This window comes from Populus trichocarpa, chromosome 8 (genome assembly GCF_000002775.5).
Source record: "Populus trichocarpa isolate Nisqually-1 chromosome 8, P.trichocarpa_v4.1, whole genome shotgun sequence".
NCBI classification, from domain to species: Eukaryota; Viridiplantae; Streptophyta; class Magnoliopsida; order Malpighiales; family Salicaceae; genus Populus; species Populus trichocarpa.
The window spans coordinates 11,637,400-11,653,580 of NC_037292.2; the positions used below are offsets into that span (position 1 = coordinate 11,637,400).

Here is a 16,181-nt window from a genome sequence, read left to right on the forward strand (position 1 = left end):
AAATTTCATATGGATTTCAAAAAAAATATCATTAAAAAGATTATAAATTAGAAATTGATTTAACTCTTAAAATTAAATTTAATTTCAAGAATCCCAAACAGCCTCAAGTGTAAAATCTTTATTTCTCTCTCCTTTCTATTTAAATTCCTTACCACTTTCATTTACTAACAATTATGATTTTTAAGATAATATTTGGTAATTGTCTCATAATAAAAGAGACAAAAATAATAGGGACAAAAATAACATGTTTTCATCATGTTTCATGTTCTAATATACAAGGCCCGTTTGTTTACTGGGAAGTAGTTTTTTTTTGGAAAGTGAATTCTGGAAAAGTAAATTATTTTCCGATGTTTAGTAATGTAATGTAAAATAAGTTAGAAAACACTTTCCAGTGTTTGGTTATGTCATGAAAAATGAGCTGAAAAATAACTTATTAATGTTTTGTTTTTTTAAGTTTATTAAAATAATGAGAAACAAATCTTACAAATTAAAAAGTTGAATGAGAATGAAATTGAAAAAAAAATATAATTTTATAAATTATCTCAAATAAAATAAATAATAATCAAAATAATAGATATTAAATTTAACAAATAAAAAAATTGAAAGATGAGAAATTAAAATAATAATAATTACCATTTTATAAATTATTTCAAATAAAACAAGTAACAATCAAAAGAATGAGGACCAAATTTGATAGATAAAATATTTCAATTAAAAAATAACAAGGAAAAAGCAAATAACAATTATAAAAATGAGAACCAAAGTTAATATAAAAATCAAATTTTAATGGAAGAAATTAAAAAAAAAATCAATATATATATATAGCAATAAAAAATTTAAGGACCAGATTTGATATAATCAGCAAATAATATGACATTTTAAAATTTTGAAGCAAGGATATAGCAATTATGTTGAAGAAATGCAAGTAAACAATCATATTAATTACAACTATCCAAAGTATTTTATGTTAATTAGTCAAACAAATACTTCCTAACCGAACGAGAAATCATTTAAAAAAAAATTCGGAATCATAAAATAAGATTTATTTGATTAATCAACTGAATTTGTTTTCTAAGAAGAATTCCTTATAACTGACCGCATAAATACTCCTTGCTGAATGGGAAATTTTTTAGAAAAAAAAACAAAGAAAAAAAAACGTTTATAAATTAAAGTACAAGCACGTGAGAGGAGGTTCACTAACTCCAGCCAGTAACAATTCAGTGGAGGTAGCCATCCCATCCATCAAGCATCAACGGTAAACGTTGAAAAAACAGAGGGCTACATTAGTAATTTCAAGTATAAAAATCTCGGAATCATTGTCTGAACTCCAATCCTGATAGACTCTTTGTCCTTATATGTCAACATTAGTTCGGTTTCTCTAAACTACCCTTGATCACTTCCTCTATTTACCTCTGCCACATTAACGTCATGCCTTTTCCACTTGCGGACAAATTTCTTACTGCCCAGTTGGTATCCAAAGCAAAATCTCTCTTTCCCCTTTACTACCTTGCTGGGCTCTCAGCTGCAACTTTTCTTCTTCTTTTACAGCTCTCTTCTTTTCACAGAGAGCGAAACCTTTATGTATCAATGGCTCTTTTGGCAAATTGATCTTTCTTTCTTTCTTGTCTTCCTTTCCCCCCCCCTCATTTGATCTCATTTTTTGGGCCATTAAAGATTAGTTTTTTTGTTAAGAATGAAGTCTTCAACTCGGCTTGACTCGGCCGTTTTTCAACTCACTCCAACTCGAACCAGGTAATCTACTCTTTTCTTTTACTTTACTCTCTTTGCATGTGTAGCTTAGCTTCTTCCAGTATTTGTAACATTTTTGTGTAAGCTTTCAGGATTCTGTTATTATATTAATTATCACCTTTTATTTCTTTTGAGCAAAAATATTACTCACTCAATGCTCGAGTACTCAAGCATAAACCAGCTTTCTTTTCATTTTTTTTTGGGTTTTATGTGTTGATTTCTGTATTCATTGGAAACCTTTTGCTTCTTGAAAAGATCTGGGTTCATGAGTTATAGATAAAGCTAATGATGTATTTCATGTTAACATTTAGTTGTGAATTATTTTCAAGTTTCGAAGCTTTACTAGTCAACATTTCAGAGCTCAAGCCATTGACTAATGGGTTGTAAATTTTCCGGCGAAAATTAACTTGAATTTTCCTGTATTTTTTATCAGGTGTGATTTGATTATATGTGTAAATGGGAAGATAGAGAAAGTAGCTTCTGGGTTGGTACAGCCATTTCTTGACCACTTGAAAACTGCTCAAGATCAAGTGGCCAAGGGGGGCTACTCAATAATTCTTGAGCCTGGAAGTGATGCAACGTGGTTCACGAAAGGAACAGTTGAGAGGTGCACATTGTTTTCTAATGCTCCCCAGTTACCACTTTTAAATATCACTTATTGTTGTTTTAGTGGTGGTAGTGAGTATTGATCTTTGATATATAATTTCCTGGTTTTGATCGAGAAAATGCATAAATGTTTTTTCCAAACGAAGTTTAATTAAGAGTTTGGAAAGATAGAGAGAAAAGATAATACTTGAATGAGAAATGGTTGAGACAAAGATAAACTACAAATAACATGATATAGATGTTTCCTATATCTGCTATTGCCAAATGACTATTTTGTGAAAGAGGGTTTGAACTTTATGTGATTTGCCACTGTACCTTTTATTTAATAATGAAATTGGTTTGATTTCTTAATCATAATTTGATTTGCAGTTTTATGTTGTCAGCTTTAAGTAAGTTTTGAGCTTCTCAAGCGTAATTGATGCAAATCTTGGTTTTATTTTGCCTCCAAATCGATGTTGCGAACTAATTTGTTTTGTTCATATAGATTTGTTCGCTTCGTGAGTACACCAGAGGTGTTGGAACGGGTTTACTATTTAGAATCTGAGATCTCGCAGATCGAGAAGGGAATTGCAATTCAAAGCAACAATGATACGGGGTTGAGCTCAGTAAGTAAAATCGTGAAGCACCTCATGATGCAAAGTCAGAGCCTAGAATTCAATTTTGGTTGTCCTTTTTTATCCACAGGTAGAAGATCATCAAGCAAAACCTGTAGAGCGCATTGAAGGTACTGTTGCAAAAGAATTCTGGCCTTGTGTTTGTCTTTGTATTAAAAACTCTTTTACGATCCTGTCTTCTGCTTCTAGTGTTTTCATAATTTTCTTTCTAAACTGTGGTCAATAAAACTTTGTTCTTCTTCTTTGTTTTTATATCCTTTCTGGTGGGTGTAAGGAGGGGGGCATTTCTTTTTTAGTATATTTACCTAGTAGTCTTTCATTCTTTTTTTTGTTTATTCTTGCTGTTAAGTAGTTACGGTAATGCTAGTAAAGTGTTTGATAACTTTTTCTATCCTAAGAACTAAATGGTTAAGAATATAATTGTCTAGCTGCGGTGCTGTTTTTTGTTGGTTTTGGATTATATTGGATGACTCTTGACAGGTAGCAAGCCTCTGACAGATTCTAGTGAGGAAAAAGCCATTGTCCTTTATAAGGTAATTGGTCACTAATAATCCTTATCACATAGTGAATTATTGGCATTTTCTTTCTTTAATCTCATCTCTTTGTGTTCTTGCAGCCTGGCTCAGATCCACATGAAGCAGATGGGTCGACTGTGCAGGAAGGAAATTCCAAGTAAGTATCATAATTCCCATGAGTAACTGGATAGCGAAAAAGAAATTAATTTATGGAAGGAAGTTGATTGATTCAAAATTCACATACCTGATTGCTGTCATGAGTAACAAATAACAAGATTATGATGAAAAAAGAAGTTATGTATAATTGTTAAACTTTTACTTCAAAATCACAATCCTCAATGTGACTATTCATTTCAATTTCCTAAAGATCTATGGGCCAAATTGCAGTTATACAAATTACCAAATTCATTTCAGTTCCCTACTGCAAATTTCATCATGATTGTCTTCTTCTACCCAATATAAAATCCTACATAAAGGGTATTAGAAGTTGTATCATGATTTCAAGACATATACCAAGAGTCAGATAAGATTGCAGGGTAAAATTACTTTCTTGTTCTGCAAAACCTCTATATTGACTTCATTTTCTGTCATTGTAATGCAGATTCAGAGAATGCCAAAAAGTTTGTTGTTAAGGAGCATGTTGCTCGCATTCTTGAAATAATAATTGTAGTTGATGAAGAGTGACCAGACTAGTACCATATCAAAATGTGATAGTTTCATGACTGCTAGCATATCTAAGTGCAATCCATTGTTTATGTAGATCACCAGCAAAAGCAAGAGTATTATTCAAATACTGCATTTGGTTTGTGTATGCTAGGGTTCAGCTTATGAAAGCTCTGGAGACACGAAAAACTTTGCTGCAGAAAGAGCAGGGCATGGCCTTTGCACGTGCTGTGGCTGCTGGTTTTGACATTGATCACATGGCACATTTGATATCATTTGCTGAAAGTTTTGGAGCCTTACGCTTGATGTAAATAGCTTTTTTTTATGCATTCTCTATAGTTTGTTTTCACGTTGACCACAAATTGGTCTGTGGTATAGCTATATTTCCTAGAGGATAATCTCTAATGTGGTTTCATTCATCAATGTCAACAGGGATGCCTGTGTCAGATTCATGGAATTATGGAAAAGAAAGCATGAAACTGGCCAGTGGGTTGAGATTGAAGGAGCTGAAGCAATGTCTAGCAGGTCTGACTTTTCTTCCATGAATGCGTCGGGCATTGTTCTTTCTAATACAATAAACAAGCAGTGGCCTGAAACTCCTGATAGTAAAAGGAAAGCTGGTGCTGACCCAAGTGCAGGTATGAACTCAAAATGTAAGTAGTTCCCTAAAAATGAAGAGTTGCTCTATTGTCATTGCAACTCAATTACATGTCTCACTATCTGATGGAAATTAAATGTCATGGGAATCGGAAAGGAATACAACTGATACTGATTTAAGTAAACCTCTCAAGGAGTGGAAAAGCCCAAGACCTGACCTCAGCCTTACTTTTCACCTAAAACAAACAACTGACTGTAATCTGCTGGACTGGCCAACTTCAAGGGCTCATGGATTTGCGCACCCTTTTTTTCTAGAATAATGCTTTCTTTGTATTAAGAACAAAGGTGCAGCTATTGAGGTCAACATCACATAGGGTGTTCCAATAGCAGCTAAAAACAATTTGGACAAAAGAAGGTCCAGCAGCGTGAAAATTTTCTTATAAGCATGCATGTTTAAAAATGGTGAACTTGGAATGTCCTTGCTGTAATTATTTGTGGCATTGAATTTCATTTATTTCTTTGTTTTCTTTAAAAATCCAATTATTGAACAATTTTCAACTAATCTGCCAGATGAGCGGCCTCCAACAGATCAACAACCATCACCAGGCCAGCAGGAGTATTTTCAAGGCCAGTTTCCACATCCTATGTTTCCTCCTTGGCCCATTCATTCTCCACCTGGAGCAGTGCCTGTCTTTCCAGGGTATCCCATGCAAGGCATTCCTTACTACCAGAATTATCCAGGAAATAGCCCAGTTTTTCAGCCACCATATTCATCAGGGGATGATCCTAGAATCAATGCTGGTCAAAGAATGAGTCACAGAAGGCATTCAATGGATAGCAATACTGAACCTGAAGCTTGGGAAGTGGATGCTTTGAGAACAAGATCTCAGGATGAGACAGAAGAGAAGGAAACTTCAGGAGGTCGAGAACCTGGGAGGAAGGGAAGTCGTTCAGGTAAAAGACAATCAGGTACAGTTGTTATTCGGAACATCAACTACATTACTTCAAAGAGACAGGAGGCATCTGGTAGTGAATCTCAATCAGCTTCTGGTTCTGAAAATGACGAGGAAGATGAAGTTTTATTGAACACCACTCCGAATTCCAAGCATAGGAACTCTCTGAGATCCTCAAAAAGGAAGGGAAGCCATAAAAAATCTGTGGATAAACTGAACTCGTCAGATGTGGCTAGAACATCTTATGGGAAGGAGGATGATGGTGAACACTGGAAAGCATTTCAAAATTATTTGCTAAAAGATGCTGATGAAGCTGAACGTTCTGTTGATCAAGGCATGTTTGCAATGGAAAAGAATGTTCGAGCAAAAAGGCGACAAAATACAATGGGTGATGATCCCTTAGTTATTGATGGACGAGATCCAGGTGATATTCAAGAAGGGGATGTGACAGATATGCAGAAAATTAGTGGAAACTGGACCCGCATGACTAATGCATCAAAAGATGAATTGTTGATATCAAGAAAAATGGGCGAGCCTAATGATGGTACAGGGTTTGTAAATGGTCAAATGGATCTACAGTCTGTGGATATAGATGGCAGGAGAGGTCGGTATAGGATGAATGCAAATGATGATTTTGTAATTCATGGACGAGAAAACAAGTCAGGTTATAGAAGTTCATCATCAGATCCACTAGCTATTAATGGTTTTGAGACTGCAAAAGGTGATCTGGACAGGAGATCATCCAACAATATGGATGACGATTCATATGTAGTTTCACTACGGTCAACATCACTAGATCAAGTTGTAACTGAGGGAAGAAACATTATCGATGTGGATTCTGAGTTCCCATCAACAGCTCAGAAGACAGAAAACTTATCTAACAGGGTTGGAAGCCAAGTCAAATATGAACCAGATGATTTAAGTTTGATGCCTGAACGTGGGACAGAAAAGGGATCAATCGGTTATGATCCTGCTTTAGATTATGATATGCAGGCCTCACTACATAAGAAAAATAAGGTGGTAACTGGGCAAGGCTCTACGAAGTCAGACAAGTACCGGAAACCAAAACTCATTCCAGATACTTCAGACAGGAAGAAGACGGTAGGACCAATAAGGAAAGGAAAGCCTTCAAAGTTGAGTCCTTTGGATGAAGCAAGAGCCCGTGCTGAGAAGCTAAGAGCATTTAAAGCTGATCTCCAGAAAATGAAGAAAGAGAAGGTACTTTTCCTTGACCTTTTAGTGAGCACTCAACTCCACATTGAAAGTCTGAATACTTTCAGCAAAGTGGGGTGCTGATCTAGGCTCCAACCAGTGCTACCATGGGTTAGTTCTATCTTCCCATGGGGGATGATTTATCTATTTTACTAGCTAGCTCATTAGGAGTTATCCTCAGATTTGGAATTTCTTCTCTCTTTCAGGAAGAAGAAGAGATTAAACGACTGGAAGCTTTGAAGTTAGAGAGACAAAAGAGAATTGCTGCTAGAGGCAGTTCCACTACTGCTCTGCCAGCATTGCAGCAAACCAGAAAACAATTGCCAACAAAACTTTCCCCAAGCTCTCACAGAGGATCAAAATTCAGTGATTCAGAGCCTGGATCCTTATCACCTCTGCAAAGGTTCTCCATCAAAAGTGTTTCCGCAGGATCGGGTGATTCTCGGAAAGTCTCTAGGTCCAGCAAATTGAGCACTGGACCTAGCACAGCTGGAAATAGATTAACTCTGTCATTATCGTCATTGTCTGAACCAAAGAATGAGAAAAGTGGTGTAACATCTGATTCAAAGGCATCGATGGCCAGGATTAGAAGATTATCAGAGCCAAAAGTAAGTAGCAGCAATCATGCTTCAATTAAACCACGAAAAACTGGACCAGTACTGAAACCAAAATTATCCAGTGGGACTGAGAGCAAGAAAATATCTGCCATCATGAACCATGATAAAAGCAAGGCAGCATCTCTTCCAGAACTGAAAACCAAAACCACTAAAGGGCATGATTTTGCCCCTGGCAATTCAGCAGCAAAAGAAATTCCACAGAAGATGCACGAAAGCAAGGCCATTGCAACTTCGGAGAGCAATGAACTGAAACAGAATGGAAACAAAATTTCACATCATAGTGATGAGGATGACAACCCAATAATTGAGAAGACTGTTGTTGTGCTCGAGTGTGAGAAGCCCTCCATTCCCTATGTACACACATCAGAGCACAAAATAGAAGTACAAGATGGATACTCTAATAACTATAAATTAGGGGAGAAAACAGAGACTGTGGTGGATTATGCTGCTATTCGAGCACCAGTTTCACCACTTACCATGGATGGGATTGGTAGAAAACACACTGAGCACCAGTTACCAAAGCACCCTGGGCTTCATGAGGTAAGTGACTAGAAATGGTTGACTGGTATATCAATGCGCGTTACATGTAAAATAATTGTCATGTAAATTCATCTTGGAGATTTAAGACTTAGAATAAGTACACAGTGCATTTGAAATGAACATAGTAGTATAAGATTGGAAGTGTTCTTATAGCAGATATGTAGTTTTGAAATTTATTTTGTTATGTTTTATTACTGGATTATACAATACATCAAAACCAGTTAATAGCTCCTTTCATGTCTCAATGGAATCTTGTGAATTGTAATGAACCTCCTTTATTGATAAATGAAACTTATAGAAAAGATTCATCTAAGTTTATCTCTTTTCTTAAAACCTCCTTGCTGCTGTAATTATTTCTACTAAGTCCCAGAATCAATTTGATAATCTGCTTCTGATAATCTTCTCATCAGGAACATAGACTAATATTTTGCCTCTGAATGGCAACGCAAACTTCTGTATTGTTGTAAATTCTGCACTCTTGGATATGAGTAAACCATTTTTTTTTTGCCGCGTTGGAAATCTGTTTCATGATTTGATGTTTGTTATGTATCATCTTCTGTTCTCAGGCTGCATCTGTACATGCAAGTCATGCAGAGAAGGAATCACCAAAGCTTACAAGCACCATTGTTGAGAAGCCCTACCATGCCCCTTATGCTCGGGTCTCATCTTTGGAAGATCCATGTACTGGAAATTCCGAATACGGCAAAGCACCTCCATCAAGCGTAACGGATTCAGCAGGCACAGAGACCATTAAAGCTCACGTGTCTGGTTTAAAAAGCTTGAAACTAGAAGAGATCCCTGAAGCATTGGAGAAGCCTCATACGAAGGAATCATCGAAAGGGTTTCGACGATTGCTGAAGTTTGGAAGAAAGAGTCATACTACAGGTGAACGTAATGCAGAAATAAATCATGTCAGTTTGAATGGGTCCCAGACAGATGATAATGCTGCCTCTTCCAGTGAAGGTAAGAGCAACTATACTTTTGCCCCTGCTTTTAGTGAATAGTTGAACCTGAAGTTCCTTGGACTGCTTAGTGGTTCCACTGAATATGACTATCCATGAAACATTTAGTGAGCAAATGGTATCTTAAAATTCTTTCAGCCAAGTCTAGTTTGAAAGAATATACCACGTGATATTGGTAAAGTCAAAGGAATATACCACTAAATACTCCCAAGGATGAGTTTTATGCAGATAAATAAATTTAAGTGCAAGCCTTAATCATATGTACTTTCCACAAGATCACTATCAATTTTTGGTTGTTGCACCAGTTCATACATTGAAGAATCTTATCTCTCAAGATGAAACCCTCACTGCTGGCTCCAATCAAAAGAGTAAGCTCTCTCCTATGCCCACATCAAACTCATCATATAACACTGTTGTTCATAGATTTAGTTGTCACTAAGATATAAAAAAACTTGGCTGCAGCTTCTCGTCACTTCTCATTGCTATCGCCCTTCCGAAGTAAGACAGGTGAAAAGAAGTTGACTACTTGATAGCTGATATGTGGATGTACCAAAGCAGAAAGCTGGTCTTGTTTTGCACGATTTTTTTGTGCTTTGTTGATTTTCATGTCTTGTAATTGAAAGAAAGGTATGTTAGTTTCATTACGCATATCGGTCAATGTACATTCACATTCAATTTCTAAATTTCTTTTGATTCATTAGGTTTTTGACTTGTTGCTCCCACTCCTATTAAAGTACGACAGTGTTGATAGATTGTTAGAAGTTTTTGACATGGCTTACTTGGAATAAGATATCCTGGAATCTTCACAAATGTAAGGCAAAAGCCTCAACAAACAGCAAAACGAATCTCCCCAAAATCTGAGGAGGTTTTGGGAGGAAATGGCCCATCTAGGATTTTGTAGACTTCTTGTCCAAACTAAGGTACACCAAGAAGCAATGCGGGAATATGTATCCAATCACTTGTTGCTATGGGCACTAGCACCAAAACTTCTGTGGAATCTGCTTACTGTTGGCATCTGGCTACTTTTGTTAGTAAAGTTAAAATTTTCCTTAACTGAATCAAAGTGGAAATCTAATGTTGTCACATTTTAGCTGAACAAAAAAAAAACTTCGAAGTATAAATTCTTCGATAGTGAAATTATAAATTACAACTGTCAATCGCATGCCTATGCCATGTCGAATGGAAAATGACAAGGAGCCTATTGTGTTATCATACAAAGCTGAAACGGTGATTTTCTATCATTGAAAATTTTTTATTTTCCTATTGCTTCCAAGAGTTCTCACTGCATATGTGCCTGCCAGATAAAGAGTCCGGAGAAAACACATGTTTTAATCAAAGCGAATAACAATGCATGAAATGTTGCTTTTGCTCATTCTAGTTAAAGCCTCCTTCGCCAAGCATTCGGCAGCCTCTTGGGGATCCTCCAAGTGTCCGATGAGATGCACTGCTTCTTGATTATTCATTGTCTGGATAAATATCGAAGTTAAATCGAATGTCTCTAAGTGTACGATAATTATTAGGACAGATGGAGTGTATGTTATGGTAATCAGATATATCTTACCTCCCATATGCCTGTGCTTGCTATGATGACAAACTCAGTATCAGAGTCAATCCTTTCAGCGCCAACAGCAAGCTCGGAGCCTTTAGATTTCTTGGTGCTTGCTGCATCGCTGGATTTCCACGATAACATGCGTCCTGGATGCACAAAATAGCACCCGGTATCAGATCACGGAGGTATATATATAATTGTTAGATTGCTTTTCCATTGCATGTAGACTCCCATGTCATTAATTTTCCGTTTTTATTTTTTATTTTTTTTCCGGATGACCAAAAACCCTTCTGTAACTTTCTGGTGAAACAATGTAGAGTGCGCAGCTTGTTAAAATTTTCCGCATCACTCCAGCAAATAACGTTGATCCTAACAGGCGTTGTACTTTTTTTTAAAGAAATTCTTAAAAACATTTGGGTTACGTTGTCTGATCAGAATTTAATAGCATATACATCCACTTTAGTTGTAAAAAGACTGGAGTAAGGAGTGCTCCATACCGGAAAAAAGCCTGTGAGACCAATGCCTTGTGGCTGTTTGCTGGTGCTTGCTTTTCATCTGATGAGCCACGCCGTCTCTGCACACTACAACTCTAAAGTCACCCATGTTAGCTGTCACAAGCTTCTCTCTGTTGATCACCATAACAGATGCCGCACCTGCTTTCAATGCCTCAACTGACTTCTGTGTCTCCCTGATCTTTGCTCTTGCAGCAAGATACGCTTTTCTCATCATCTCCTTACTCTTTGTCGTTATCTGAGACTGCAAGCCATCTTGTAATGTCACATAGCTATAGACAAAGACTTGAAAGTGAAACAAGTACATCTTAAATATTCTTTTATGATCACAGTTACATGCATAATGTTTCTGCTTGCAGGTTCATTAGTTGACTTTCTTCAGTAACAAAATTGTAAACGAGAAGTTTCCATGCTTTTTTGCCTTGTATGCTACTGCACAGGTAAATGACCTGCACCTTTTCATTTGGGGATGATTTCAGCTGTGAAGGTCAATGCATTAGCACAATTTCCAAGTCAGTGATCACAACTCTTTTTTAGTGTTAGTCGTCATTTTGTCGTACTATGATATTTGTGCGCATGAAAGAAAGCATGAGAATGAGCAAGCATTGGATGTCATCTTGATTACCTCGCTGGGGTTCCTATAAAACAGGTGGGATTGCATATAGTTGCTGACTCCATGTCCAATTTGTGCATCGGAAATTCCGAAATACCACAACTCCAGCTCCGCTATTTGCTCTCTCTGAACCACTACAGAGTCAGAGTCTGACTCATCTGCACCACCTTTAAACGACTGATCCTCCACGACATGATATCCATGCGTTATTGGCATCATCCATGAAGCCTTCTTTGCCATACTAGCCGTTCTTTTCTTGCGCCAATTTCCAATAAGAGGGCGTTTTAGCCGAAATGCCTGAAATTTTAACAAGCGCGTTAATGAAATGACCATTCCACACAATTTGACTTTCAATGGCAAACTCCAAAATCTCAAGTCTCCCAGTACCAAAAATTGCTTTTGAACTTTACACTGCCTTTCCTTGACAATTTCAAAATCTTAGAAATACATGAATCATTGTTATACAAGCAAATATTTAAGGATTATGATCATAGCAGTTCCTGAATCGTTTTTATTGTTCGATACTGATTTCTTGTAGAATTGTAGCCATAAACACAATAAAAATGATCAACTCGATCTTAATCTGATTGTTCAAGAACTCGAGATAAGAAGACTACCCTGCCCAGTTGGATACGATCCTCAGAAAGTGAAAAATGAATCAAGATGAAAACCATACACAGCATGTTGGACGTATAAAAACTTAAAAGCAATCAAGAATTCAATTCATCTGTTCATTTCTCACTACCTTTTGAACGTCAAGAATTATGAAAAGACCACCATGAAACCTGTAGGCATACCTTGAGCTTTCGATGAAGATCTTTGAGTCCCATGTTTCTCCCTGGAAAACTGATGATAGAGACTGCTTTATGCATACCCTTGAATACGTAGTATTTGAAGGCCAAGATATATATACGTATACTATAAGCAAATCAAAAGGGAATGGTTTTGGAAAATTAAAAGAAAGAGGGAAGGAGGGTTGGAGAGAGGGGTGGAGGAAGGGAAGGAGACAGTCGTGCTTTGCAGAAAGCTTTGGTGTTTGCTTTGAAAATGAATCAAAAGAGAAGTTTGAAGTCAATCTATGGTCTAAAGGTGTAAAAGACTATTATCAAGAAGTGCTATTTTTAGGTCACTGTGTATTAAATGGGAAAATTATGGGTTTTTATTTTTTCTGTTGAAGAAAATTAAGCCTTATTACAGTCGGTTTCTACCTTCTGCCATTTTCGTTAAATGCCATGTTAAACACATAATAATAGTCACCTGTGTGAGTGACTCTTCTTCACTTTTATCATAAATGGTCATCAAATTTGTTAGGCACTCTCTGATTAAAAACTTATTTCGAGCTAGATTTACTTTCAAACTATTAACCTAGTTAAAATTCAATAATTTAGCTAATACGATCAAAAACTCAGGTGATACATGACCGAATTGGTTTCAAGTTTTTTTAAAAAATAAAACTTATTTAAAATAACATTATGTTAAATTTTTAATTTATTTTGTTCAAATAACTTTTTTTATTAAAAAAAACTAAAACAATTTCGTTTTGAAATATTAAGTATGTGATGAAGGAAATGGCGACAAGGGTTAGTCATGCATGTTTTCAATTAAAGCTGTGTTTGTTTCTTGAAAAATAGTTTCTGAAAAACCACTTTCTAAACTTTTCTATATTTATTTACCATTAGAAAAGTTGATCAACGGAAAACACTTTCTGGTCAACAGAAAACACTTTCCGGTCAAAAAAATTTAACTTGGTTTCCAGGAAAGTGTTTTCCTTTTATTTTGGGCGGAAAACACTTTCCGAAAGTTGTGAAAAATTTAAAAATATCATAATATTTGTTGATTATATCAAATTTGATCCTCAAACTTTTGATTGCTATATATATTTTATTTTAAATATTTGTTTTTCAATTTCATCCATTAGAATTTAATTTTTATATTAACTGTGGTCCTCATTTTTATAATTGTTATTTGTTTTTCCCTTATCATTTTTTAATTGAAATTTTTTATCTATCAAATTTAGTTTTCATTCTTTTGATTGTTACTTATTTTATTTGAAATAATTTATGAAATGTTAATTATTATTATTTTAATTTCTTCATCTTTTAATTTTTTTATTTTTTAGATTTGATCTCTATTATTTTGATTATTATTTATTTTATTTGAGATAATTTATGAAATTATATTTTTTTTCAATTTCATTCTCATTCAACTTTTTAATTTGTAAGATTTGTTCCTTATTATTTTAATAAATTTGAAAAAAATAAAACATTAATAAGTTATTTTCCAGCTCATTTTCCATGACATAACCAAACACTAAAAAGTATTTTCCAATTTATTTTCTATTACAATACCAACATCAAAAAATAATTCATTTTTCTAAATTTTACTTTCTAAAAACAAAAAAAAAGTACTCAATCTTTTTCATGACTCTCTCTATGCTTTTCTGGTGAGTCAGTCATGTAAATTTGAGCCACGGCCAGCTTTGTTCTTCCCGGCCATAATTTCAGGCACATTAACTAAGAAAGGTGAACAGTGAACTGGTACATTGTCATCATCATTACACTATTAAATTAGACGCATTGGTTCATGCCTGTTCTATTTCCTAATCTATCGGTAAAACAAGGCAATTCGTGCCAATGCTTGCCGGCGATCGTCTTTGACGGTCAGAACAAGGGGTATTACGTTTTTAGATATTTTTTAGAAGTAATTTTGATTTAAAAAGTATTAAATTAATATTATTTTAGTATTTTTTTTATAATTTCAACGTAATAATGTTAAAAATTAAAAAATAAAAAAAAATATTTTAATATATTTTTAAGTGAAAAACTATTTAAAAAAATACTTATACACCACAATTCCAAACAACTTCTAAATACTTGACCAACAATAATATTTTTTTCATGTCCGTATATATTTGGAGAAATCTTCATTAATCTTTATTAGGATTGATATTCATTATATTTTTATGAATTAGGGTAAATAAAAAGACTTTAAATTATAAATTATTGCTGAATGAATCTTCTTCTAGTCATAAATGACGACACAATTTTAAGTCATCAGACAATACCAAATAACGTTGGCTTAAGAAAATAGAAGTGTTAACATACACATCGAAGCCTCATTTGGCTTCAAGTCTGCGACCATTTTCTAGTAATTATGATATGATAATGCTTTTGAAAACACAAACTGGTAGTTCTAAACAAGGATGGCGATGAATTCGAAGATTTCTCCTTTTGATAATGCCTTTGTTTGTTTTTATATTCTCTAGTGTTATATTTTTTTGTCTGAGAATAAATTGAAAGAATATTTTATTTTTAAATTTATTTTTGATATTAATATATCAAAAAAATATGAAAATATTAAAAAATAATTTAAAATATAAAATATAAAAAATAATTTTTTTAAAAAATACTTTTAAAACAAAAAAATAAACATACGAGAGATCTTGATTTTTGGGCTGAGCATTCTTATATTCCTTTATAAAAGCAATCCCTGGACTAAGTAGGCTGATTCAGGCCTCATATGTTTTTGTGCTTGATAATGAATACAATTACTTTGGTTTTAAAAGTAAAGAAAGAAAGATAACAGGGAAAGGCAGGCAGGTCAACAGAACCAAAGCTAGATAAACATGATTCCATATTAGTTCCTTGTGTAGGCTACTAAGGTTGGTTGCACTCATGGATCAATGTCGGCTTATATTACATTAACTTTCATCTGATGCTATTATATTCAGTAAAAATGCATTGTTTTCCCAGCTAGTTGAAAGATCAAATGATCTTCCGCCTTTTGTTTCAAGCCACTACACATGGAAATGCATCTGAAGGTCTTGCCAAAAGTGACAGAAGTTCAAGTTGAAGTGGGTGGATCGAGGTGTTCTTTGAAAAGAATCCTTGCTAATCTGAAGGACCGAATGTTCGGAAATCCTCAGAGTCGCAAGCAAATTAGTCGTGAGACAACACATTCTACTGCTGATTCTGCTGCATCTGAGGTTATTGCAACACAAACTGGCGATGGTGAAAATATTGCTGAATCTGAGGGGTCTAATAATGTACTTGAGTCATCACCCAACGATACTGGAGATTATTTCAACATGTAACATTAACACAACAGCCTTTGCTGTTATGGAGATGCGTGGATCTACTGATAAAATTAAGCATAACGAGTGTGATACTACTGTTCGAGTAGTAAGAGCCATAATTTCAGATAAACCAAACGAGGTCAAGCTTGAAAATGGGAAGAGGCTGAATGGGGAATCGACAATTGGAACATTTAGATGCTATTGATAGTTGATTAGAACACCATCTGTTAGATGATCTTGATAAAAATCAGATAACACACATCAAGATTAAATATAAAAACACAAGGGTGAAATTGAAATTTTTTTACGAATGTATGGGTGATATAATGGATTAGTCCAACAGAAAATTGATAACAAAATTAACCAAAGGATAAAAAATTAACAGTGCACTTGATAGAAATCAT

The 16,181-nt window shown here is 34.8% G+C and overlaps 2 protein-coding genes across 4 annotated transcripts; one reads left to right on the forward strand and one right to left on the reverse strand.

The window, feature by feature from the left end:
• Window positions 1-1,449: 1,449 nt before the first annotated feature.
• LOC7462838 (COP1-interacting protein 7) lies at window positions 1,450-9,789 on the forward strand. 3 transcript variants are annotated; one of them, XR_002983158.2, is made up of 14 exons: window positions 1,450-1,752; window positions 2,183-2,356; window positions 2,840-2,960; window positions 3,040-3,079; window positions 3,450-3,502; window positions 3,586-3,641; window positions 4,302-4,454; window positions 4,580-4,800; window positions 5,315-6,915; window positions 7,116-8,066; window positions 8,633-9,029; window positions 9,334-9,396; window positions 9,491-9,655; window positions 9,730-9,789. XR_002983158.2 is itself a non-coding variant. In XM_024606329.2 (13 exons), exons 1-13 carry the CDS (start codon window positions 1,694-1,696, stop codon window positions 9,556-9,558), a joined length of 3,957 nt encoding a protein of 1,318 aa, XP_024462097.1. In that variant the 5' UTR covers window positions 1,450-1,693; the 3' UTR covers window positions 9,559-9,728. The 3 variants fall into 3 exon arrangements, 2 of the variants coding, with proteins under 2 accessions (XP_024462097.1, XP_024462098.1); XM_024606329.2 differs by lacking the exon at window positions 9,730-9,789 and having other exon boundaries at window positions 9,491-9,728; XM_024606330.2 differs by lacking the exon at window positions 9,730-9,789 and having other exon boundaries at window positions 1,451-1,752; window positions 4,580-4,785; window positions 9,491-9,728.
• Window positions 9,790-10,132: 343 nt separating this feature from the next.
• LOC7494736 (putative protein phosphatase 2C-like protein 44) lies at window positions 10,133-12,827 on the reverse strand. Its single transcript, XM_002312549.3, has 5 exons — window positions 12,500-12,827; window positions 11,715-11,999; window positions 11,075-11,333; window positions 10,590-10,723; window positions 10,133-10,494 (listed from the first exon to the last, which is right to left on the reverse strand). The coding sequence occupies exons 1-5, from the start codon at window positions 12,572-12,574 to the stop codon at window positions 10,357-10,359; spliced, it is 891 nt and encodes a 296-aa protein (XP_002312585.2). The 5' UTR covers window positions 12,575-12,827; the 3' UTR covers window positions 10,133-10,356.
• Window positions 12,828-16,181: the final 3,354 nt, after the last annotated feature.

Excerpts from the sequence above, each read along its gene's own strand:
- LOC7462838 (XM_024606329.2), top strand. The coding sequence starts at position 1,694 with ATGAAGTCTTCAACTCGGCTTGACTCGGCCGTTTTTCAACTCACTCCA. Across the intron at positions 1,753-2,182 it reads CTCACTCCAACTCGAACCAG|GTGTGATTTGATTATATGTG; the intron begins GTAATCTACTCT and ends ATTTTTTATCAG. Across the intron at positions 9,030-9,333 it reads TGCTGCCTCTTCCAGTGAAG|TTCATACATTGAAGAATCTT; the intron begins GTAAGAGCAACT and ends TTGTTGCACCAG.
- LOC7494736 (XM_002312549.3), bottom strand. The coding sequence starts at position 12,574 with ATGCATAAAGCAGTCTCTATCATCAGTTTTCCAGGGAGAAACATGGGA. Across the intron at positions 12,000-12,499 it reads ATCTTCATCGAAAGCTCAAG|GCATTTCGGCTAAAACGCCC; the intron begins GTATGCCTACAG and ends TTAAAATTTCAG. Across the intron at positions 10,495-10,589 it reads CAAGCACAGGCATATGGGAG|ACAATGAATAATCAAGAAGC; the intron begins GTAAGATATATC and ends ATATTTATCCAG.